General features: G+C 42.3%; 2 protein-coding genes across 8 annotated transcripts in view; one reads left to right on the top strand and one right to left on the bottom strand.

Annotated features, from left to right (window-relative positions):
- Positions 1–716: 716 nt before the first annotated feature.
- LOC311097548 (vitelline membrane outer layer protein 1-like) overlaps positions 717–23,732 on the top strand; it is a 77,192-nt gene continuing 54,176 nt past the window's right edge. For 2 of the 3 annotated variants that reach the window (XM_084137323.1, XM_084137322.1), the window contains exon 1: positions 731–1,119. In XM_084137323.1, the coding sequence (XP_083993449.1) occupies positions 757–1,119 (363 nt within the window). In that variant the 5' untranslated portion in view covers positions 731–756. Of the gene's footprint in view, positions 1,120–1,883; positions 4,738–23,732 lie in introns of those variants that run through there. The other variant, XM_084137321.1, reaches the window with a different exon arrangement.
- Positions 16,845–23,732, bottom strand: part of LOC311097563 (vitelline membrane outer layer protein 1 homolog) — a 55,354-nt gene continuing 48,466 nt past the window's right edge. For 2 of the 5 annotated variants that reach the window (XM_084137360.1, XM_084137362.1), the window contains 2 exons: positions 17,229–17,410; positions 16,845–17,152 (listed from right to left, as the gene is read on the bottom strand). In XM_084137360.1, the coding sequence (XP_083993486.1) occupies positions 17,230–17,410 (181 nt within the window). In that variant the 3' untranslated portion in view covers positions 16,845–17,152; position 17,229. Of the gene's footprint in view, positions 17,153–17,228; positions 17,411–17,635; positions 17,750–17,871; positions 17,997–18,244; positions 18,621–23,732 lie in introns of those variants that run through there. The other 3 variants (XM_084137359.1, XM_084137358.1, XM_084137361.1) reach the window with 3 other exon arrangements.

Below are 23,732 nucleotides of genomic sequence, written 5' to 3'. Positions count from 1 at the left end.
AGACTGAATAAATGCTTTGTGAAAAATATGTTCGTTTTCAATAGCTTTAACTTCTCCAGAACAAGTCAGGCATTAAAACATAAGAATAGTCTTTATAATTTATATTTAAATGAATTCTGTGAACTCATTAAATAAAATAAGGGTCAAGCAATGCTATTTGTGTGTGTGTGTGTGTGTGTGTGCGCGCGCGTGCGTGCGTGTGTGTGTGTATTTGACCTGCTTGGTGTTTGTCTTATTGTGTGTTTACACGCAGGTTATTGACTGTAATATTTGAGTTGTTTTAGTTTTGCACAGGCACAGTCTGTAACCAGTATCATAATATTGATCAAATCTGATGTCTTGATCATTTTATACACTGCAAAACACTTACAGTAGCATATTTTGTCTTGTTTTCCAGTACAAATATTTAAACATTCTTAAATCAAGATACATATACAGGAGAAGAAGCAAAATGAGGAAAGTATCAAAATAAATGAGTATATGGTTAAAACAGCAACATACTGTATATCTGCCAGTGGAGTCAGAAATATAATCTTGTTTGCCCTTTGAATTAAGTTTATTTCTCTGACCCCACTGTCAGATGCATTTTTCAGAAAAAAAGAGTTAGTATCTTCAGTCATTTTTCTTCTCCAGTAAATGTATATCTTGATTAAAGAATGTTTAGATATTTGTACCGGAAAACAAGACATAAATACTGAGTGAGAATATCCTTTTTTTGCAGTGTGTTCTGACTCTATTTACACTGATAATGTTTAGATGGTCTATTTGTTGTGCAGGTTGGACTTGGATCACGCTGTTAGTGGAGGGTCAACGTCCACCAATGAGCTTCACAGAGGAACCAACACACACACACACACACACACACACACACACATCTGCTCTGGGCTCCAGCAGAAGACATCAGGACGGCCCTCAAACATGTCCAGAATTCTTCCTCTGACGTTGATTTCTCTGCTGGCTGTTTTCGGGCCGTACGTGAGCACAGAGAGGCGCTTCGAGCGCTCCGTTAGCAGACCCGTCGGATCAGTGCTGAGGGTCCATAACGGGATGAGATGGGGCTCATGGGGGCAGAAGGAAATATGTCCGACTGGAATGTATGTCGCAGGGTTTAGTCTTAAGGTCAGTAACTCAGTAATCACCACTATCTGAGGTTTAGTGGTTAAATTAACTTTGTGCTGGTAACTCCACAAGAAATCAAAACGGACTCTATTTACTTTCCTTAAAGCTAGGGTAGGTAATCCTGTTCAGAAACACTTTTTTTATACTGGGTGAAATGGTCCTTCCATCCTGAGAGTAGTCAATACATTATGTGTTCAGAAAAAGGAATGAAAACAATCAGACCTCTGTAGCAGCTGCAGGACAGTAAAAACTCTGACCAATCACTGCCACTCGGTGCGAATGTAAAGAACCAATCAGATGCCTTCATGTCTCGTGCCCGAGCCCCACTGCGCGCGCTGCCCTGCGTGCATTCATCACATGTCACCGTTCCCGGAAACATTCAGCTCACTCAGAGACAATTTATATTTTATATGGCTCACTACACCGAGTAAGCAGGATTCTCTTACGAGAGTTCTCTCGTACTGCGTTTTTACTAAAACGCTACGGGAAAAGTCTCTTTTCACGAAACACTGAAGCAAAAAATTATCCTTTAATTTTCATATATGTAAAACGCGTTGCAGCAGCAGTCAGCTATGGCGAGACGGCTTGCTCGCTCATTGGCTGCTCTGCGGCAACTGCATAAGCCTATCGAGCGAGGCCTGGGGTGACGTCAGGCCAATGAGGGCGCTTCGCGCCCTCCTCGCCACTTCCCGCCGAGACGGGCGTGGCTTACCTCTATAAAAGGAGCTCGAGAAGGCTGATTCACTTGATTTTAATCTCTTCAGCGAAGCGCACGCATCGCTGGATCACGAGGAAGCACGCGTCGTCTGATGCAAGCACTTCAGCGGGACGAGCCCTTGAAGCCGCTGGCCAACGCCGCCTTCTACTGCCGTACCTGCTGCGCTTTCCGACGCCATATCCTTTACATTCTTTGTTCTTGTGTATGTGTGTGTGTGTGTGTTCGCTTTGCAACACGCACCCCTAAAAGAGCTGCGTCTTTTTCAAGATGCCTTCTCATGCAGCGCTCGCGCTCGCTGACGGCGAAACGCCTTCACTCCGAGCCAATTGCCTACGGTGACTCTGAGGACTCGCCGGGCATCCTTTCCGAGGCTGCCCTTCCTGGAAGCGGATGGCGGGATTAGTTTTTCTTTACGTTACAAGAAAAGCTACCCTTCCTCTGCACGCGTCATTCACCGGCGAAGGAGAAAAGAGTGTTCTTAGTCCCACCGTTGGTCGGTCTGACCTCTTTTCTCTCACATTTCTCAGTTCCCTGTTCGGCGACTGGAAATATTATAGTCGATTGCGCTTCCAACATAGTGAAAGTGCCCGCACAAACACTATGTCTCACAGACCACAGGCTCTCTGTAAAAACGAGACCTGTGCGCGCTCGCTCTGCTCAGTCAGACAGCGCGCCCAAAGCAGTGAATGTGCCCGCTTCCCGCCCACATTTACTCGCAGACATGAGTCCCGCGGGACCCGCTCAGCCCTCCCTCACTCAGTCAAGCGCTGTAGTAAGGTCGAGGACGAGCGCTCTGCCCGCTGTAATAAGCGCGCCCCCCGCCTCGAATGCCACAGGCATAACGCCTACGTTATTGCGCCCCGAAGCGCCTCTGTCGCACGGCGAACAGAGCGCGCTTCGCATCCAGCCCTTAGCCAACCATGCAGAAGCATGGGCAGCGCTTCCAGGGGTTTCGGACTGGGTGCTAGGCATTATAAAGAGAGGCTTCTCGCTACAGTTTTGTCGACGCCCTCCCCGCTTCACAGCGCGCGTCCAACTACGGTGGTTTCAGAAGTAGCACACCTACTTCGCGCCGAAATATCAAAACTGATAAGCAAAGGGGCGATAGAGCGTGTGCCCCAAGCTCAAAGCGAAGGGGGGCTATACAGCAGATACTTTCTAGTCCCCAAAAAGGACGATGGTATCAGACCCATACTGGATCTAAGACGGCTGAACAAAGCATTAGTGAAAGGCAGTTTCAAAATGCTCACGACCAGGAAAATCCTCGCGCATGTTCGCCGAGGAGACTGGTTTATGTCAATAGATCTGAAGGACGCGTATTTTCAAATACAGATAGCGTCACATCACAGGCGATACTTGAGATTCGCCTTCGAGGGTCAGACATACCAGTATACAGTCCTGCCGTTCGGTTTGTCCCTGGCACCTCGTACATTTACGAAATGCATGGACGCAGCGCTCGCTCCTCTCAGACTCAGAGGCATGCGAGTGCTGAACTATTTGGACGACTGGTTGATCCTAGCCCAATCACGATCTCAGCTCGTGGAGCACAGAACCATTTTACTCGATCACCTCGAGAATCTTGGTATCACGGTCAATTGGGCGAAGAGTTCACTGAACCCCAGTCAAACGATTTCGTTTCTGGGTATCGTTCTGGACTCGCAGTCTATGACAGCGCGGCTGTTGCCACAGCGCGTGCTGCACATTCAGCGCGCGGCGAAGTCTTTCCGCCGCGGCGCTTTCACCCCGCTCAGGAAGTTTCAAAGGATGCTGGGTCTTATGGCCTCAGCATCGTCAGTTCTCCGGCTGGGCTTGCTCCGCATGCGCCCGCTGCAGTTCTGGTTGAAAGCGCGGGTGTCCGGTCGATTACGCCTCAAGGTCGATCAGAACTGTGTTACAGCCCTGGTGCCTTGGATGGCGGACGACTGGTACCGATCAGGTGTAAGCCTGGGGACTTCCTCGGGAGTGAGGATGGTGTCGACGGACGCATCCACCTCGGGATGGGGAGCGCTGCTCGAGGGCAGACCGTTCTTCGGCCTGTGGTCGGAACGAGAAAAGCTCCAACACAAAAACTTAGAAATGCTGACAGTGCACAACGCGCTGACGCGTTTTTGTCCCCACATCAAGGACCAACACGTCATAGTCCGTTCGGACATCATGGCTGTGGTGTCCTACATAAATCGCCAGGGCGGTCTGAAATCCACATCCCTGTACAGGTTGGCGAAACGCCTCCTAATATGGGCTCAGCACAACTTACGCTCGCTGAGAGCAGTGCACGTACCTGGGCTTCAGAATGTGGGCCCAGACAGACTGTCCAGGAACAACGTTCCCCCGAGCGAGTGGTCTCTACACCCACAAACAGTCCGGCTGTTGTGGGAGAGATTCGGCAGAGCGGAGGTGGACCTATTCGCGTCCCACGAAAACGCCTACTGCCCTGCGTTCTTTTCAAAGAGCGACAGCGCGCTGTCCCGAAGGTGGCCGCGCTGCCCGCTATACGTTTTTCCCCCCGTCTCCCTCCTGCCACAGGTGTTGGAACGGGTCAGGGAAACAAAATGCCCAGTGCTGCTTGTAGCACCGTTCTGGAAGAACCAAGCATGGTTCCCAGTCCTGATGCAGTTAGCAGACATCGCTCCATGGCCAGTGCCGTTGAGGAGAGATCTCCTCTCGCAGGCCGGGGGCTCGATTTGGCACCCACACCCGGAGCTGTGGTCCCTTCATGTGTGGGCGCTCAACGGATATCCGTTGGTCTCGCAGAGGGAGTCATGAATACCATCACTCAGGCTAGAGCACCGTCGACTCGGCGGCTTTATGCTTCGAAGTGGTCGGTTTTCTCCGGCTGGTGTACAGCTCGGAGCCTATCACCCCTCGAATGTGAGGTAACGGAGGTTCTCTCCTTCCTACAAGAGCTGTTGGATAAGGGCAGATCCCCTTCCACGCTCAAAGTATATGTGGCGGCTATTTCAGCGTTCTCCGGTTCAACGCTGGGTCAGTCACTGGGAAGGAACGATTTAGTCATCCGCTTCCTCAGGGGAGCTAGGAGACTGAATCCACCCAGACCTCCTTCAGTCCCTATGTGGGACCTTTCTACGGTCTTGGCGGCCATGAAAGGTGCCCCTTTCGAGCCTATCCAGTCTATTAGCCTCAAACATTTGTCTTTCAAAACAGTGTTTTTGATGGCTCTCGCTTCAGTGAAGCGCATAGGCGATCTGCACGCGCTCTCCGTGAGCCCGGCATGCTTGGAGTTTGGTCCTAATGACTCTAAAGTCATACTCAAACCTAAGCACGGCTATGTGCCGAAATCCCTCAACACGCCTTTTCGGGCTCAGGTTATTTCCCTGTCTGCCCTGCCGGCATCGAGTGAGGAGGGGGACTCGAGTTTTCTTTGCCCTGTTAGGGCTTTAAGAGCTTATATGTCCCGCTCTGCTGTCTTCAGACAGACAGAGCAGCTCTTTGTCTCGTTCAGCGGACGTTCCAAAGGAATGGCTGTTTCGAAACAAAGTCTATCCAGATGGATAGTTGACGCCATAGCGCTGGCTTATACTGTCAAGGGCATTCAATGCCCGTTGGGAGTTAGAGCGCACTCTATGAGAGGCGTTGCCTCCTCGTGGGCTTGGTCTAGCGGGATTTCCCTACAGGATATATGTACGGCGGCAGGCTGGGCCACTCCGTCTACATTTATCAGGTTTTATAACCTAGAGGTTCCCGCCTTACAGGCTAAGCTTTTGTCGGTGTAGTCGATTCAGCTGTCTAGCTAGACCTCTGAAATCGCAGGCGCAATGCGCTACCGACTATCTTGGGCAGAACTGTGTAAGACCCACATTTCCCACATTAGTTCAGGCTCCCTACCCTGTCTATGTGATGTCATATTCGCGTCTGTGGACATGTCTATATAAGGACGGAGGGAATCCCCTCTTGTCTTTAGACACTCCCTGTGAGGTCGCGTTAAGCCTGCGGACGCTACAGTATAGGGAATTAAGGCTCCCCTCCCTTATTCCCTGACTCTGTGTGAGTCTATCTGGTGATTATGCACTGTATGCCTGAAATAGCTTCCGGTGATCGGTGTTTTTATCCCAGCACGCACAGCGTTTTACAAGGGGTTCCCGTAGCGTTTTAGTAAAAACGCAGTACGAGAGAACTCTCGTAAGAGAACGTACTCGGTTACTAACGTAACCTCGGTTCTCTCTAGAAGAGGGAACGAGTACTGCGTTCTCTGCCGTGCGTATGGTACGCGAAGCGCCCTCATTGGCCTGACGTCACCCCAGGCCTCGCTCGATAGGCTTATGCAGTTGCCGCAGAGCAGCCAATGAGCGAGCAAGCCGTCTCGCCATAGCTGACTGCTGCTGCAACGCGTTTTACATATATGAAAATTAAAGGATAATTTTTTGCTTCAGTGTTTCGTGAAAAGAGACTTTTCCCGTAGCGTTTTAGTAAAAACGCAGTACTCGTTCCCTCTTCTAGAGAGAACCGAGGTTACGTTAGTAACCGAGTACGGTTTGCGGCACAATGGAAGAGAAAATGCAGCAAAAACTACCAATGCCAGCTTTGCTGGTAACTGCTCGCCCTGATAAAAAGCCTAAAAAAAGAAAATCGGAGGCAGAAAAGGCTGCAACGAAACAGGCACTGGATAAAGCCAGAGCACAAACTCGCATCAACATTGCAGCATTTGAACGGTGGAGACAACTGAGGGAGGCTCAAGAGCGATGCCGAGGTTGCGTTCTTTCTGCTGAACAGGTAATTATTTGTTTTGCTTCGGGGGGATTTGTTATTTCCATGATATATGTTACGTTAGGCAACGTAGCTACTTTTGTAGCTAGTATTAGCCCAATGCTAACATTAGCTTCTCTGTCGGTGTAAGCCAGTTGCGTTACAGGTCTGCTTATCTGACATTTAGGACATGACATTTTGAACATATTGCACAGCCATAGTCGCAAGTGTCTGCATTATAATTGTGATAAAATGACGTTAATATATTGCTTATAAACGGGACAACTGTGGTGATGTGGCATATGTGTTTTGTTAGCTACGAGAAGAAATGTTTGTTACTGTGTGAAATGGAAACAAAGTTGTGTTGTCATTCATTGTGTGTCTTTGAGATGCAGTAATTATTGTCAGATGTGTAATTGTGATATTCTTCCTAAAGGTAAATCACTGCCAAAGGAGTAGATCACCACAGCAGACGACACCTCATGCAAAGCCTGACCTGTCAGCCATCCCTGGACACTCCTTTTCTTATATAAATATATATATATATATATATATATTATTTATTATATGTAAATACAGGTTGTTTATGACAATCAAAAGCAGCGAAAGTACAGATACTTATAGAATATACTTACAGACTACTTACAGATAGAAAAAGTATTTCTCTTAGGTCTCTCTTGTTCGTTTTTTTTTTTTTAAATAAAACAAAAAGTGTTATAGCACATTCATTGTCATTATTCATTTAGCATGTAAGGAGGTAAGAAAAGTAATAGCTTGTTTATGCTGAAATGGTAAAGGAAAGGCATTTATCATTTCAAAATATTTATTCCAACATGACAAAAATACTCGGCTTTCCTGTGACCTGCAGCTGACTCCGACTGTGGATGCGCGTTCATGTTTGTGGGGGCGTAGCTTTGGACCGAGTACTGACGGGAGGGGGTGGAGCTTAGAAGAGGTGCCGCTTTCAAATCTTGCTAGCTCTCCCAACATTACCTACTATAGCTTTAAGATAAAGCTTGGCTATCTTTACAGATCAAAATCATGCTTCTCCATTCGCGCTAGAAAATACCTGGTGATGGCCACTTTTCTTCCCATATTAGATTATGGTGATCTGATATATATGAATGCTTCTGCCCAATGTTTGAAGAAACTGGATGTTGTGTATCATTGTGCATTACGTTTTTTCACTGGTTGTGGTTATAGGACACATCATTGTATCCTTTATTATACAGCTAAATGGCCCTCTCTTTATGGAAGAAGGTACACTCACTGGCTATGTTTCATTTACAAGGCACTTCGTGGACTAGCTCCTACCTATTTGAGTGTCCTTTTAACAAGAAATCACGGCCATTATGGATTACGTTCAAATGATGTACTACACTTGTTGGTCCCCCGTGTCAAAACAGAATTAGGCAAAAAAGCCTTTATGTTTGCAGCACCTTCTGCCTGGAACATTCTTCAGAAATCGTTGAAAATGACTACCTTTATTTCTTATAGACAGTTTGTTTCAACTCTGAAGAATGTAGAGCAGGTAAACATTGGTCAGTGCAAAATGTAATACTTACGAATGATCACACTGCAAATATTAAGGTCCTGGAAACTTAATTTCCCCTGCCGTCCCTTCATACTGTACTGAAGCCAAACACAGTTGAGCCCAATTGCTCTTAATAGCCTCCGGATGGCGTCTCCAGGGGTTTTGCAGAAGGTCACCATGGTGTATAAGTTGCATTTTATTATTAAATTATATAATATTGTATAATTTAATTATATCGTATTTTTATTATTTAAAATATATAATAGTCAGAAATAATGCAAAATACCAGACCATAAAAATAAATGTTTGTAAATGTGTATTTTAATTCCTCCTATTGGTATTCAAACTGTGGCATTCTTTTACAAACAACATTTATTATAAAAGGCAAATGTAAATATATTTATTTAAAGCAAAACTGAAACCGGAAACCTCTCTCCTTCAGCATGAATCCAGTTGTTTTTAACTTTGTGCTGCAACTTTTAGTTTCTAAACTATTAATTTTGTGCTGCAACATTTAGTTTTTAAACTATTATTTATGTAAATGGGGCTTCAAATTAACTCGTGCCCCAACATGTATGTGCACTTTGCAAAAGTTTTGCATGATTTCAAGGTAAATTACATTATATATGTCAAAGCACATTTCAGGTGATAAAAACCCCACAATTATAATCTGCTGTTAAATGTACTTACAGTTTTTTTTCCTGTATTCACTGTCTGTCGTTCTTGTGTGCTACGGCAAGGATTGAGCAGATACTCAGAGATGTCAATTGTTGGCTGGCCAATACTTCTTAAATGACTTTCAGTGGCTGACAGCTTTTGGTCAATTTTGTCAAGTCGAATAAACATGGCTCGTTCAAGTTTCTTCAACTCTGTGTTGTCTGAAATGTGCAGTTCACATGTTAACATGCAAAAAGAAAGCAAGGTGAAATAACTGTATCTACATTCAATTGATGTAAAATAATTTCTATATTTAAAGCTGCAGTCCATAATTTTTGGCACTCTAGTGGTTAATAAACGTGTTTATTATGAATAATGCGTCTTGCAAAAGAACATTATAGCCAGAGCTCCTTTGTCTGTGTTTATGTCTATGGCGAGTCACACAGGTATTGGGCTACTCCACAGCTGAGCGACCCGACCAGTCTAAAGTAGTCCCCATATAAACACTTATTACAGGTAGTATTAAGTGTAGTTATTCAGGATAAGACCAAAACACAGATGGAAAATGCATTCATGGTGTACTCGCTCATTATATAAATTTTGTAAATATTGAACACAAAAAAGTTACAGACTGCAGCTTTAAATAGAGTTCCTTTTATATACCACACAGATACAGAATGCGATAAACAACAGTGGGACCTTTGTTATACATTGAATAAAACTGTACAGTATGACAGTTCTTTTGTACATTGTACAATTTAATATGACTTAATATATAACATATAACAGTACATTATTATATTATTAGAATATTAGAATGATTTCTAAAGGATGAAGTCTGGAGTATGATGCTGAAAATTCTGCTTTGATCACAGGAATAAATTAAATTTGAAATATTAAAATTGAAAAGACTTTTTAAGTTTTTACATTTTAAGTTGTAAGATTATTTCTCAATATCACTGTATTTTTTATCAAATAAATGCAACCTTTGTGAGCAGAAGAGACTTCTTCCAAAAACAATCTTACTGGCACCAAACTTTTCAATGAAAGAAAAAAAAAAAAACTTGTACTCACACAAATTGGTGTAACGGTCACCAGCTGGAGTGCCCTTGAGAGCCACCAGAGGGCACTCCACACCAGACTATCATATTTCACTCACAAACTACATCTCCCATCATTCTCTGCCTGAACTCCTCAGCACTCATTATCACACTCACCTGTGTCTCATTATCTTGTTAGTTACAGCCTATTTATTCCATGTTCTCTCTGCAAAGTTTTGTTTGTGTCACACTGCATCTCTGAGCATTTTTCCTGGTTTCTGGATTTCTTGCCTGTTCCGTGGATTACTCTCTTGCCTCTGACCCCTGCCTGTTTTGTTTTGTTTTGTTTTGTTTGTTTGTTTGTTTGTTTGTTTGTTTGGACTGCCTACCTGTGTTTTGACCCATTGCCTGTACTTTGGATTACGCCTTTGGATTGCCCATAATAAAAGCTGCATTTGGATCTCACCTTCGAGTCTCGGAGCAGTTCATGACAATTGGTTTCCCCGGCTGATGCAGGAACATCTACAGCCACATCAGCTGAAAATGAGAAATACAAGTTGAATCAATATATTATACACTTACAAGATCATAATACATCACACAGTACACACAGATAAAATCTGTTTATTTTAATGCTCAAATAAGTCATATGTTTGCATTTGTACTCAACATCAAAAATATACATGAACACACCATTGCATTTTTACTAACTTGTGAGATATTAAGCTAAAAATTCTCACATAATAAATGTTTGTTGACATTTCAACGGTGTCTTTTATTGAAAATTAATTTAATAATTTTAGAAAAAGGGGGTTTCAGAAACCTTTAATAGTTCAGAGTGATTATCATTAAAAAGAATAAACCAACTATTTTCAGATAATTAATAGAAATAATCATCATTAGGTGTTTCTGGATCTTGGGCACTTAGAAGACCTGAAAAACAAGATTCCAAAAACATGTTTCCTAGCAATTATTCAGGGATGCTTTTTTTTATTTTATTTTTATATATAAATGGTGGTATAATAGTAGCACTCATTTTGTTGAGTGACGCCACATTAGGGTTGGGTATAGTTTTTTTGTTTTGTTTTTTAATACCGTTGCCAAATCGATACTTTTAAAACAGTAGCCTACTGGTTGTCAGGAATGTGAAGTGAGAACTCAAAGGCAGAGGATTCGTGCAACAGTTTATTAGGCACAACAGAAAATCCAATAAACATCCATCGTGTGTAGTGACACACACACAAACAGAAAGCTGGTGTAACAACTCCAGAGCCGTCCATACAGACACCTGCGGACACAGGCTATGGAGACCACCTCAGGTGCAATGCCCAAACGGGACTGAGGATAGCGGGCACACGGCCAGCTGAAAGACTCCTCGTCTAGGTGTCCTAAGCACAGCAGCGGAAGAAGGTAAAACACAAAGACACACAGCACAGACAGCACAGCACAGCAGAGAACATAAGGGAGGAAGGGAACAAGCGACAGGTGAGGGCAATCAGCTTGTGATCTGCACACACCAGGGCTGCGTTCAGCCCCGACAAAACGTTGCACAACGTTTTTTAAACAGAAACGGTGATGCGTTGAACACACTGTTCTGATGACGCAAGAGTTGCAACTATGGCAGCTGAGAAGGCCATTCTTTGTGTTCTTTGTGAAGAATTTTCGGAGCCTGATGAAGTCGGTATAAATATGTGTTTAATACTACAAAATATGCCCGATGTTACAGTTACTGCACTTGCCGCCCAGAACAAAAGAGAACATAATCGAGTGAAGGGATTGCTGAAACTGAAATGGAAGCACACACCTAATTCAGACTAAAACACATCTATTTAGCCTCACATACTGACTTTATTTGTAGTTCATACTGTTTTAATACCCTGTATTTTCTTTCTCATTTTTAGGAAAAACACTTAATTACCATTGTTTATTTCTATACTTGCAATGAAGCTAAAAATATAAACAACTACATCATTATGTTGATATCCTATATTTTTTACAATAAAACTTTCGACAAACATGTCTTCTAATATCCTCAGTTGTTGCGTATACCGAACTGCATCAAACAAATTTGTAAATTTGCTGCGTTCCAGTCCACTTTTAGACACGCATTGCGAACTTCCCTAAGCACTTCCCCTCGGGGGAATCCCCGCCGCCATTTTGAAGTGTGTTCCACTTCCTGAAGAGGACGAGGGAAGTTTAGATGGACAGACCCTCGTTCCCTTGATTTTGACCAAGGGAGCGAGTCTACTTCATATGTACACTTCAGGCACCTATATGTCCCACAATGCAGTACGATTGTGACGTCACCACATATCTCGTCTAATCACCACCACAACAAACAACTCTATGATATATTAATTCAATTTTTTTTTAATTGAAAACAACCCAAACACCATATATACATTTGGATGCTGCATTAAACAAATTCTTAAAGGGAAAACAAATGTAAATAATAAATCAACTACATAGCTGATTCCAAGTGATCAAGGGCTTAGGACGTTCCAGTTCAGCCCATTGCAGTTTCCGCCAGTAGTGGGCACTCACAATGACGTACATCCGAGTGAACGAGACGGAGGGAAGTTAGCAAGTGAAGGGCATGACAATTTTGGACTGGAACGCAGCAAGGGAAGCAGATGAAGCACCCTGAACCATGACCCTGGTGCCTGAACTGATACTTTAATGTAATTCACCATCGTTTTGAGGCCCTTTTTTCTTTAAAGAACGGCTTTTTATCAAAAGAAATTAATTAAAAAATTCTTAAAATTGAACAATACATTAAAATTGTAAAGTATACTTATATAAATATAAGTAGCCTAAATACAAAACACAACAAATTTACATAAATTCACAACATAAATTAACCTAAACCAACTACAATAATTTAACACTAAATAACAGTTACAGTACTAATAAACAGAGCAATTTCTATAGGTCCTCACACCATCGGTGCTTGGGCCCTAATAACGTAAGTTATGAATATAACTATGGATCTGTGAGACCGAAGGATGACCGTCACTACGGTCTAATAGGATGATAACCTTCGTTCCGCCTTCTCTCGAGACCTTATGTAAACAAAGTCATGCCCATGACCCCGGAAGCGGAAACGTCACACGCTATAAAAGGCGAGTTAAACTTCCGACTCATTCTCATACCTTGAACACCCTAGTATTCCGAGCGACAAGAATAGTGACGGTCATCCTTCGGTCTCACAGATCCATAGTTATATTCATAGTTATATTCATAACTTACGATCTGTTTTGACCTCACTCTGACCGTCAATACGGTCTAATAGGATGACTCATGTCAACAGGGTCGCGAGGAACTACAGACTCCGAACTATTCAAACCTCGCTAAGCAACAGACATCAAGACTGCCGTGCTGACAGGCATTGTGCTAGTTACGTCAACTCTATAAAAATTAGCAAATGTACATGGTGTAGACCATGATGCTGCCAGCACAAATCTCCCCCACCGGAACTCCTTTTAGTGCGGCCCATGAAGTAGCTACACCTCTGGTTGAGTGGGCCCGTATTCCCATAGGAACTGGAAACCCTCTTTCCGTATAAGCCTGGGAAATAACCTCAAACAACCAATGTGACAAACATTGCTTAGAAAGTGGCAACCCTAGTCTGGCCTTTCCATAGCAAACAAAAAGCTGAGAATGAGACTTCCTCAAGGTCTGAGTAAAGTTTACATAGGTGCATAATAATGCCCTTACTGGACAAAGGGTGAGCAAATTCTGCTGATCTGCCTGTGAAGAAGGGGGTTAAAATTGAACTACCTCCAGAACTTGATTTCTGAACTGAGGATTAAGTATTTTTGGTAAAAAGGCAGGGTTGGGCCAGAGTGTCACCCCTGTGCCATCCGGCCTCCAATGTAAACAATCCTCACTAATAGATAGCGCACACAATTCTCCTACCCTTTTAGCAGAGCATAACGCCAAGAGAAAATCTGTCTTGAGACACAAAGCTTTTAAAACTGCATCCGCCATAGGCTCGTACGGGGGCTTAGTGAGAGAGTCTAGTACAAAAGGCAAATCCCAATTGGGTACCCGCAAAGTGCGATTTGGACATAAGCGATGAGCTCCCTTCAGGAACTGACCTACCAAGGGATGTCGGCCTAATGGCTGGCCATCCACTCCCCTATGAGATGCTGAAATAGATGAAGCATAAACCCTGATTGTACTGGCTGCTTTGCCCTGATCCAGTTGAGCCTGCAGGAATCTAAGGACAAGTGGCACAGAGCAGGTTATTGGATCAACATTCAAGCCTAAACACATTCAAGTAGATGGAGCTCTGGCGTTATTCAGTGTCTCACGTACCGTTTCATCTAGCTGTTGAGGGACGGACTCTGCAGAGGCCATACCCACAATCGCAGTGCCATCGGGTTTGGATGCCAAATCTGCCCGTCTATTTGGGATAGGAGATCCACCCGTGATGGAAGTTGCCACGGAGGACCCTGAATCAGCTGAACTAGGTCCGGGAACCATGGTCTTCCTGGCAGCAACTAGTAGAACTGTGCAATGACCCTCTCTTATCCTCTGGAGGACCTGGGAAATCAGAGGAAAGGGGGGAAAAGCATATAATATAATGGGCCCTATTTTAACGATCTGAAACGCAAGTGTCAAAGCGCAAAGCGCAAGTAACTTTGTGGGCGGGTCTTGGCGCTGTTGCTATTTTCCCGGCGGGATAAATGACTCTTGCGCCAGGCGCAAATCTAAAATGGGTTGGTCTGAAGAGCTTCATTATTCATAGGTGTGGTTTGGGCGTAACGTGAAATAAACCAATCAGAGCGTCATCTCACATTCCCTTTAAGAGCAGGCGCGCTTGTTCTAAAGCGGATTCCTATCATAACGGCGGATTTGCCAGGCGCGCGCCAGGAGATCTATCTATCGTAATAATGTATGATTTGCAAAAATGAAAACTGCTGCTTCTGTGTAGATGAGAGAATCAAAGTGCGCGTTTTGCACACGCTACATTGATTATGGCCAAGCATGCGCCCTTAAAGAATTAAAGCTACAATATGTAGTTTTTTTTCGCCGCTAGGGGTCGCTAACCTCTTACAATAACAAAGGTGTAGGTTGATGATGGAGTCCGAGTGATAAGCTGAATGATGGGACTTGCTGTCAAGCTGATGGATCTAATAATGTTTATGGATAAGTAAAAACATTCATGTTTTTAACATTACTGTGGTATAAAGCAGGTCGCAATTGCTAATAAGAGACACAGATATCCACGCCACATGCGAGTCCCGCGGATATAAAGGAATAAGGACATTTAATTCTACCAAACTACACACAAATGCTGAATTAGTGCTCACACAGGTCAGTTTATTTGACGAATTAAAATGAGGTAACGCAGCGCTGTTTCACTTGGTCTAACGTTACACTATCATACTAAACTGCATTTGAGTGTGTTGAAAATTATAATGTTATTCTATGTGTTAGTTTGTTTGCTATATGAAACTAGCAGTAAGCTAGATCAACATTAGAATAACATACTGATCATATTCTAACATTTCATCATGTTGAGCTATATAACATTGATTTGTTTGATGTACATTTGCTCACCTGTCTAATAAAGTACATGCAAGATCTGCGTCCCTGTCAAGTCGTGACTTGTGAAGCTCTGTCAAGTCCAAGTTAGTCGCGGACGTAGAGCTCTTGGCATCTTGAAAACACCATGCCGATATTGATCCTCATTTTAGTTCTCTTTTTTTGTCCCAAAGTCTGCTTGCCATGGTCTATAATGTTTGAACGAAACAAGAACAGCGTGCCGCTAAATGTTACGCACTATGCAGTTGTCCACATCTGTTGCCATGGTTATGCCATGGCTATGGCAGTAGAAGCGGAAACCAAGGATAGTGTGGATATTGCGTCATTGACAGGCGACATTTTTTTCCGGGACGGCCAATTATTTAAAATTGGAATTTCTCTGAAATAAAAAATCTTTGGAGACTTTTGGGATATTGTAAGTACACAACTGTAGGAAATATATCACACTGTGCAAGTGATTTTTGGATATTTTATTACAAAATTCGTACATATTGTACCTTTAAGTAGTAGGAAATTGCTAGTCATCCAGTTTTTTATATCTGCTATGCATTCCATTAATTTTGTGAATTGGTAAGTTTCATCAGGGCGTGAAGAAATATAGAGCTGAGTCTCATCAGCATAACAGTGAAAACTAATGCCATGCTTCCTAATGATATCTCCTAAGGGTAGCATGTAGAGAGTGAACAGCAGCGGTCCTAGTACTGAGCCTTGTGGTACACCATACTGAACTTGTGATCAATGAGACATCTCATCATTTACTGCTACAAACTGATAACGGTCAGATAAGTATGATTTAAACCATGCTAATGCAATTCCACTAATGCCAACATAATTTTCAATTCTATTTAAAAGAATGTTGTGGTCAATAGTGTCAAATGCAGCACTAAGATCAAGTAACACTAATAGAGAGATACAACCACGATCGGATGATAAGAGCAAATCATTTGTAACTCTAATGAGAGCTGTCTCAGTACTATGGTACGGTCTAAATCCTGACTGAAAATCCTCGCAGATATCATTTCTTTCTAAAAAGGAACATAGTTGTGAGGATACTGCCTTTTCTAGTATCTTTGACAGAAAATGTATATTTGAGATCAGACTGTAATTGACTAATTCTGTAGGATCAAGTTGCGTTTTTATCATAGCCAGCTTAAACGTTTTTGGTACGTATTCTAATGACAAAGATGAATTAATGATATTAAGAAGAGTATCTGTGACCTCTGGAAGCATCTCTTTCAGTAGCTTAGTCGTTATAGGGTCTAACATACATGTTGTCGATTTAGATAATTTAAGGAGTTTAGAAAATTCTAATAAAATAGGGTAACAAGATTGACAATATTACACTTTAATTTAATGTAGTGTTCCTGTAGTATGTTGGTCATTCTCAGGGAATGCATGAACGAATTAGGCAATTACTTTGAATGCAATATAAGTCACTTTAGATGTAAACATCTGCCACATGCACTAATGTAATGAACGATCTGATGTAAAGTGTTGTGCAAAACAATGTGAAACTACAAGGTTATTTTTAGAAAGTCTTTAATGCTGATATTTGACAACCATTTGACTGACAGCAGAAGTTCAGGAGTCTTCAGAAGAATCAATAACCTACAAGAAAGAATAAAATACTTTCAACTCCAATAACAGGTGGGATGTAAATCTCCCGATCATCCAGTTAGGCTTTATTTTGTGATAATGACCGGCTGACTTTACAGATTTACATTAGAAAACTTTCGTATGACATGGTTTATGTTAGTTTATCATAGTATGATGATCAATCATTACAATACATTTGATCTTCTTGCTGTTCTTGTTGTCATCCTCCTACACCTGAAAGAAAAATCAGATTTAGTAGATCTGCAGTCACTATTAGTAAGATCTGAGTTTTTGATTGTGATCACATCACCTTAATCACAGCAGAACATGCGCACGTCATTGAGAGCGGTGTCGTCTCCTCTTCCCTGTGGCGCTTCTATCCGGGTCTTGATGCCACAGATTCCTTTTCCCATACAGGTTGGGCTCCAGTGGCCCCAGTTGCCCCAGTTTGTGCCGTCACCCTGCAGATAATAACCTCCAGTGCAGGTAAACCTAGAAAAAATTCAGATGTGACAATATTATGATAAAATATGTTATTGTGCTGTCGGATTGAATGTCAGTCACATGATCACCTGCAGCAATCACAATCTTGAACAGCAGGACGACTGCAAGTGTGATATTAACTAAACTATTAATGGGGGAAAACTGAGTCCTTAAATAGCTAAATAAAACCAGGATGAGTAAGAGATGTTATATCTTATAGCACCACACACTCACTTGATATTGTTTGCGGCCGTATCATCTCCAGATCCTTGGCGAGATTCGACTCTCAGCTGGAAAGCTGTCAAGTATCCAGAATGACACCATTTGATATCTGTCCACTCACCCCAACTGAAGAAAACACACACAGAGGCTGCCTGATCAAATCAATTTTTATTTTCAAGAAAATCCTCAATTTACTTATCTAGCTTAAACACTTAATGCAAGAATTTTTAATAATTTGAATCCATTACCTTCCTACGTCAGACTCAATTGTGGTGTAGTCATGTGAGCCAGATGATCCTTTGGACCGAGTGACACAGTGAAGACGAATCCCATTGAGCGCTGTATCATCACCAACACCAATTGGTCTTTCCACCTTAAAACAACAACATCAAGACAATCTTCCATTTGAAAGAGTTAACTCTAACCCAACCCATAGTAACATTTATCTTCATGCTCTTTAGTATTACACAGACACTTTAAAAATCTTAACAGGTGCAGTTCCCTGGAGAAACCTGGAATTAAATGACAAACAGCAACTCCACAGTTTTGAACCTTGGAAGCTGTCAAAGCTCTCACTCATCCACCCCCATATCAGCAAAATAGAGTCAATGCCAAACTTACCTTCAGACTAAACCCTGCGGCGTACCTTCCAATTGGACACATGCTCTTATATCCCCATGATCCCCACGTCATTCCGTTCGACACCGTCAGCTCAGATCTGTAATATCGGTGGACGGACCGCTCAGAACGATCTTCTGCGGGCTGACCACTCACATGCCCAATAATGGCTAGTGAAAACATCATGGAAAAGAAGTGATGCATTGCTACAGCACTGGCCTGATTGAAAAATATTGATTGTTAGATTAATTTTCAGGTAGACTATCTGCAGCCTCAGCTATCAGTGATCCGGTGGAAACAGACGCCTCAACCCTTGTGATGTGAGAATGATCAAGCAGACACAGAGACTGTGTAGTACCATAACATTCTCAAGTTTATTAAGGAAAAAGGCTCATATTTATACACAAGATTAAGCAAAATCATCCACGATGTCCATTCCATCCAATCATAGTACTCAAAGATCAACCCCACCATATTTGGCATATTAAGAAATACAATACCAAGGAAGAGAGGTCAGATGTTTAAATGTATGTGCGTGTCTTGAGTCCACGTATTGGTGCGAGTGTATAAGTGTGTTCAACCCTAGTTCTTGTTTTGTCTAAGTGTGTCCATGATGTGCAGATGGTGCCGTGACCCGGATAGAGTTCCAGCTTCTTCACCTGAATCCAGATTGAAACAGCAAGCTCAACAAAAGATCTGCTTTCCAGACTGCATCTTTTGGAATCCAGAGCGAAACCTCTAGCTAAACAAAGACTGCCAGACTGAATCTTTCCAGCTTCCTCCAGATTGAAAACTTCAAGCTCAAACAAAGATCTGCTTTCCAGACTGCATCTTTTGGAATGCAGAGCGAAACTTCCAGCTGAACAAAGATTTCCAGTCTGAATCTTCTTTTACAACCAAGGGTTGGTGAGTGCTACTCTATTCAAAAGAACCTTTAAAGACCAGTACAAGTTTGATACCCTCTGCGCCATTCAGAGAAGTAGTTAACAGACAGCTGCAGGGTTTGGTTAACTAAGTTTATCCTCTAAAAATTTTTTTTTTTTTTTTAGAGAGGAAATTGCATTATCCTCTACATTGCTAGAGAAGGTTTATCCTCTATAAAGTTAGTGAAGGTTTATTCTCTGCTTTAAAGGGAAGATTTTAGCATTAGTGCTAATATTTTGGTTTATCCTCTAAAAAAAAGTTTTTTTTTAAGAGATGAAATTGCATTATCCTCTGCATTGCTAGAGAAGATTTTATCCTCTGCTTTATCAGGGACGGTTAGCATATGTGCTAATATTTTGGTTTATCCTTTGCTTCAGGCAGAGAAGAATTAGCTTTACGTGCTAGTTATTTTCTGTTGATCCTCTGTTTTTTTTTTTTTTAGCGTAAAGTGCTAGTGTAGGCAGGGAAGATAATTTGTGAAATCCTTTGCTTTGGGCAAGGAAGGTTAACAATAGCTGATGTGTTAACAAGTGTACCCTCTGTGTAGACACTAGAGAGAAGTTTTAGTGTTTTTGATTGTGTGGTAACAAACAAAACTCACAAAAAAAAAAAAAAAAAAAATGTTTAGGAAAAATGCCAGACTGATCCCCACTACTGAAAAAGGTGGCCGTGCGGCTCCATTGTGGTCAGAAAGCGAATTTAAAACATTGTTGGGAGAGCAAATGGACTCTATAGTGACGAAGTCCGTCAGATTGGATTTGACAAAGAAATATGAGATTCATCCAGACAAAGCATGGTCAATGGAAGATTGTAAAAAGGTACTAGGAGCAAGTGTTCGCAAGAACAAGGTTAAAGCCATTATTTGTTGCCACCGAGAATTCGTTTTAGCAATAGCTACAGAACAGTCTAAACGCAACTCAGAGCTAGAGAAACAGAACAATGAGCTCCGTGCTAGAATATCTTCTTTGACTAAGAAATTACACCGCAACAAAGACGCAGAAAAAACTGATGAGGGAGAATTTAGTCAGCCGGATAACATTTATCCTGACTTAAAAGCTTTCTTTGAAACAGATGTAGCCATCCCATCAGTAATTGATAAGCCTGTAGATTCAGTGAAGGTCTGTGGGGCAAGGAGAAGATCTCAGGGAATTGAGGGAACTGAAAATGTTCCTGCCAACTCTTCTGTTGTCCAAATACAAGCTGTTGCCAAAGCGCTAGGACCTAAAGATATCGAGAGATTATCCCAGAGTTTACCCTCAGCACGCACAGATTTTTCTGAATTTAGAAGAGCATTGATCAGTAAAATGCGTCTTTACGACATGTCGTTGCCAGAAGTTACACAGCTGATGTCACAAATTCTAACTGAATCTGAATTCAACAGTTTTGAGTCTGCTGTTACGTCTGAACTACAACATGCCAGTAAAGGCGATTTGAGAGAAGGTGTTTTGAAAATCCTAAAGAATCTCTTAGGACCAAAAATAGATTGGTCGAAAGTTACTAGATGTGCACAAAAGAAAGGAGAGACTATAAGTGAATACACTGAAAGATTTTCTCAGGCAGCTGCCACGTACAGTGGAATAGTGGAGGATTCTGAAAGTGTACTAGATGACAGAGGAGCTCTAATCCGTATTTGGGCAGATGGTCTTATAGCTGAATACAGATCAGCCTTGCCATTCCTACATGTTACGTGGGCTAACGGAACTCTCAGAAGTAACCTAGACAGGTTAGCTACATGGGAAAGGGATGCTGATGTTAAAACCCAAGTGAGAATAGCAGCAGCTACGTTTAACCCAACAAAACAAGACAATAGATGGACTAAAAAAGAAAGCACATGCCACTACTGTGGAAAATCAGGGCATTGGGAGAAAGAATGTAGGAAGAAGTTGCAAGATAATAAAAGAAATAGAATGCATAATTCTGCTCCTTCTCAGCCTGCCTACAACCCTGATGTAGTTCCGCCAATGTCCACTGAAACTTTAGGGCAGCTCGCTCAGGCTCTTCTAAGAGCACAAAAAGAACAGGAAAAAAACTAATTGTTGGGGCTGTGAGTAGCTACCTTTCCCCTGTAATCCATCATAATGACAAAAGAATTTTTGTGAAAGGTAGCATAAAAGAAAAAGAGATTGATTTTTTGCTTGATACAGGTGCAGAGATTACAATAATTCCTACAAAATTGGCTAAAGGTTTAGACATCCCGTACAAGAAAACCAAACTTTCTTTAACTGGCGTAATAGGTGAAGATTCTGTTTTGTATGAAACCCCGCCCATAGAGGTACAATTTGGCCCGAAAACTCTGACGACAAAATTGCTATGTGCTCCATTGAATACAGGTGCAATTTTAGGCATGGATCTCCTGAGACAAGTACATCTAACTTTAGACATGTCCTCAGAATCTGATAGCATTAAAATTTCCTCAGCACACGTTTCTACCAATAATGCAATCCCTCCAGAGTATGCTTTCTTACTGAATCATCCAATTTGGGCTAATGACAAGGATGATTGTGGTTTATTGACAGGTGTAGAACCAGTCAAACTGACAGGGACTCCACCCCCGGTTACCAAACAGTATCCGATCAGTAAGGAAGCCATACAGGGAATCAAACCTATTGTAGAAAAGCTGCTGACGCAAGGAGTGCTAGTTAAAACCAACAGTCCCTGTAACTCACCCATATGGCCAATCAAGAAATCCAATGGGACATGGAGGCTTACCATAGACTACAGAGTAGCCAATAAAAACATTGATAAAATCACCCCGCTAGTGGCAGATCCATCTACAATTTGTAATGGCTTACCATTAGATTGTAAGATTTTTTCAGTAATTGATATGTCTAATGGATTCTTTTCTGTACCATTGCACTCTGACAGCCAGCCATGGTTAGCTTTCACAGTTGACCATGAACAATATCAGTGGACCCGATTGGCCCAGGGATTTCAAAACTCCCCGACCGTATACCATCAGGCTGTCAGACGTGATTTGTGTGACCCAGAATGTCCAGTAAAACAGTCCACTATGATCCAATATGTCGATGATATTTTGATTGCCTCAACAGATCACGAGGTACATCAAACTGAATTGGCAGCATTGTTGGACTATTTGCATAAAAAAGGACACAAATGCAGCTTTCACAAAGCTCAAATTGCTAAAAAGCAAGTCACATTTCTGGGTCAAACAATTGGTGCAGGAAATAGATCCATTACACAGGATCGAGCGGCTTCAGTCAAAGCCATACCTCCGCCTACTACCATTAAAACACTACGCTCATTTTTAGGAACAGCAGGTTACTGTAGACCGTGGATTGAAGAATATGCCTCGATTGCTCAGCCTCTCTATGACTTGTTGAAAGGCCATGGTAAAGATTCAGATATTGTTTTATGGAAGAACTTCACCTCAAAGCATTCAATGATTTGAAGAGAGCACTATGTCAAGCACCAGCATTAGGAATTGCCCAAGCTGATAGACCCTTTGTGCTTTATGTCCATGAACACTTGGGCTTTATGACTGCATGTCTCATGCAAGATCATGGGGGCAGTTTACGTCCAATTCATTACTATTCTGGTAAACTTGACATAGTAGCTCAAGGTATGGGACCATGCCTCAGAGCAGTACAGGCAGTTCATCTAGCGCTTCAGGCTTCATCAGTAATGGTGTTAGGTCAGACGGTAAATGTAAAATGCCCTCACGCAGTGTCCGCACTAATGAATCAAGCAAAAATCACTTCTGTCACTTCCTCTCGTTGGGGAAATTGGTTAACTACTCTCACAGCCCCGAACATTGTTTTACAGCGTGCACCAGTCACGAACCCCTCATCATGTATGATGTCTGCAATGACTGAAGTTGTGTTAGAGGATGAAGGTGAAATGACTCATGATTGTGTTACGCTTACATACGCAGCGACAAGTGAAATAGCAGAAACTCCCATAGAAAATGCAGAATTTGAGTTGTTTGTTGATGGTTCAGCTCAAGTAATTGAAGGGAACAGACGAGCAGGTTATGCAGTAACGTCCACCACTGAGGTGGTAGCTTCAGGTCGTCTTCCAGATCATTTTTCAGCTCAGGCTGCAGAACTGGTAGCTTTAACTAGAGCATGCACACTAGCTTCAGGATCAGTTGCAAATATCTACACAGATTCCAGGTATGCTTTTGGGGTTATTCATGATTTTGGTGTCATTTGGCAAACCAGACAGTTTCTAACTTCTGCTGGATCCCCCATTAAGCATGCTGAATTAGTGAAAGATCTTATGTTTGCCATGAAACTTCCAAAGAAATTAGCGGTGATCAAAGTGAAAGCACATATCACAACTAACACTACAGAAGCTAAAGGTAATGCTCTTGCAGATGTAGCAGCTAAACAGGCTTGTTCCTATGTAACTGTACAAGTGTGTTCAGGTAGTACAGCACAGAAGACAATTCTGCCTCCTGAATCTATCATTGATTTATACAAAGATGTTCCTCTATATGAAGCATGGACATGGTTAGACAAAGGAGCCACCGTTGATTCATCTGGCTGCTGGACCAAAGGGGAGAAGTATGTTGCTCCCGAATCACTGCTGCCATATTTGGCTCAAC

This window comes from Abramis brama, assembly GCF_963993115.1.
Source record: "Abramis brama genome assembly, chromosome: 15".
Taxonomy (NCBI): Eukaryota; Metazoa; Chordata; class Actinopteri; order Cypriniformes; family Leuciscidae; genus Abramis; species Abramis brama.
This window is presented reverse-complemented; position numbering and strand designations above follow the sequence as displayed.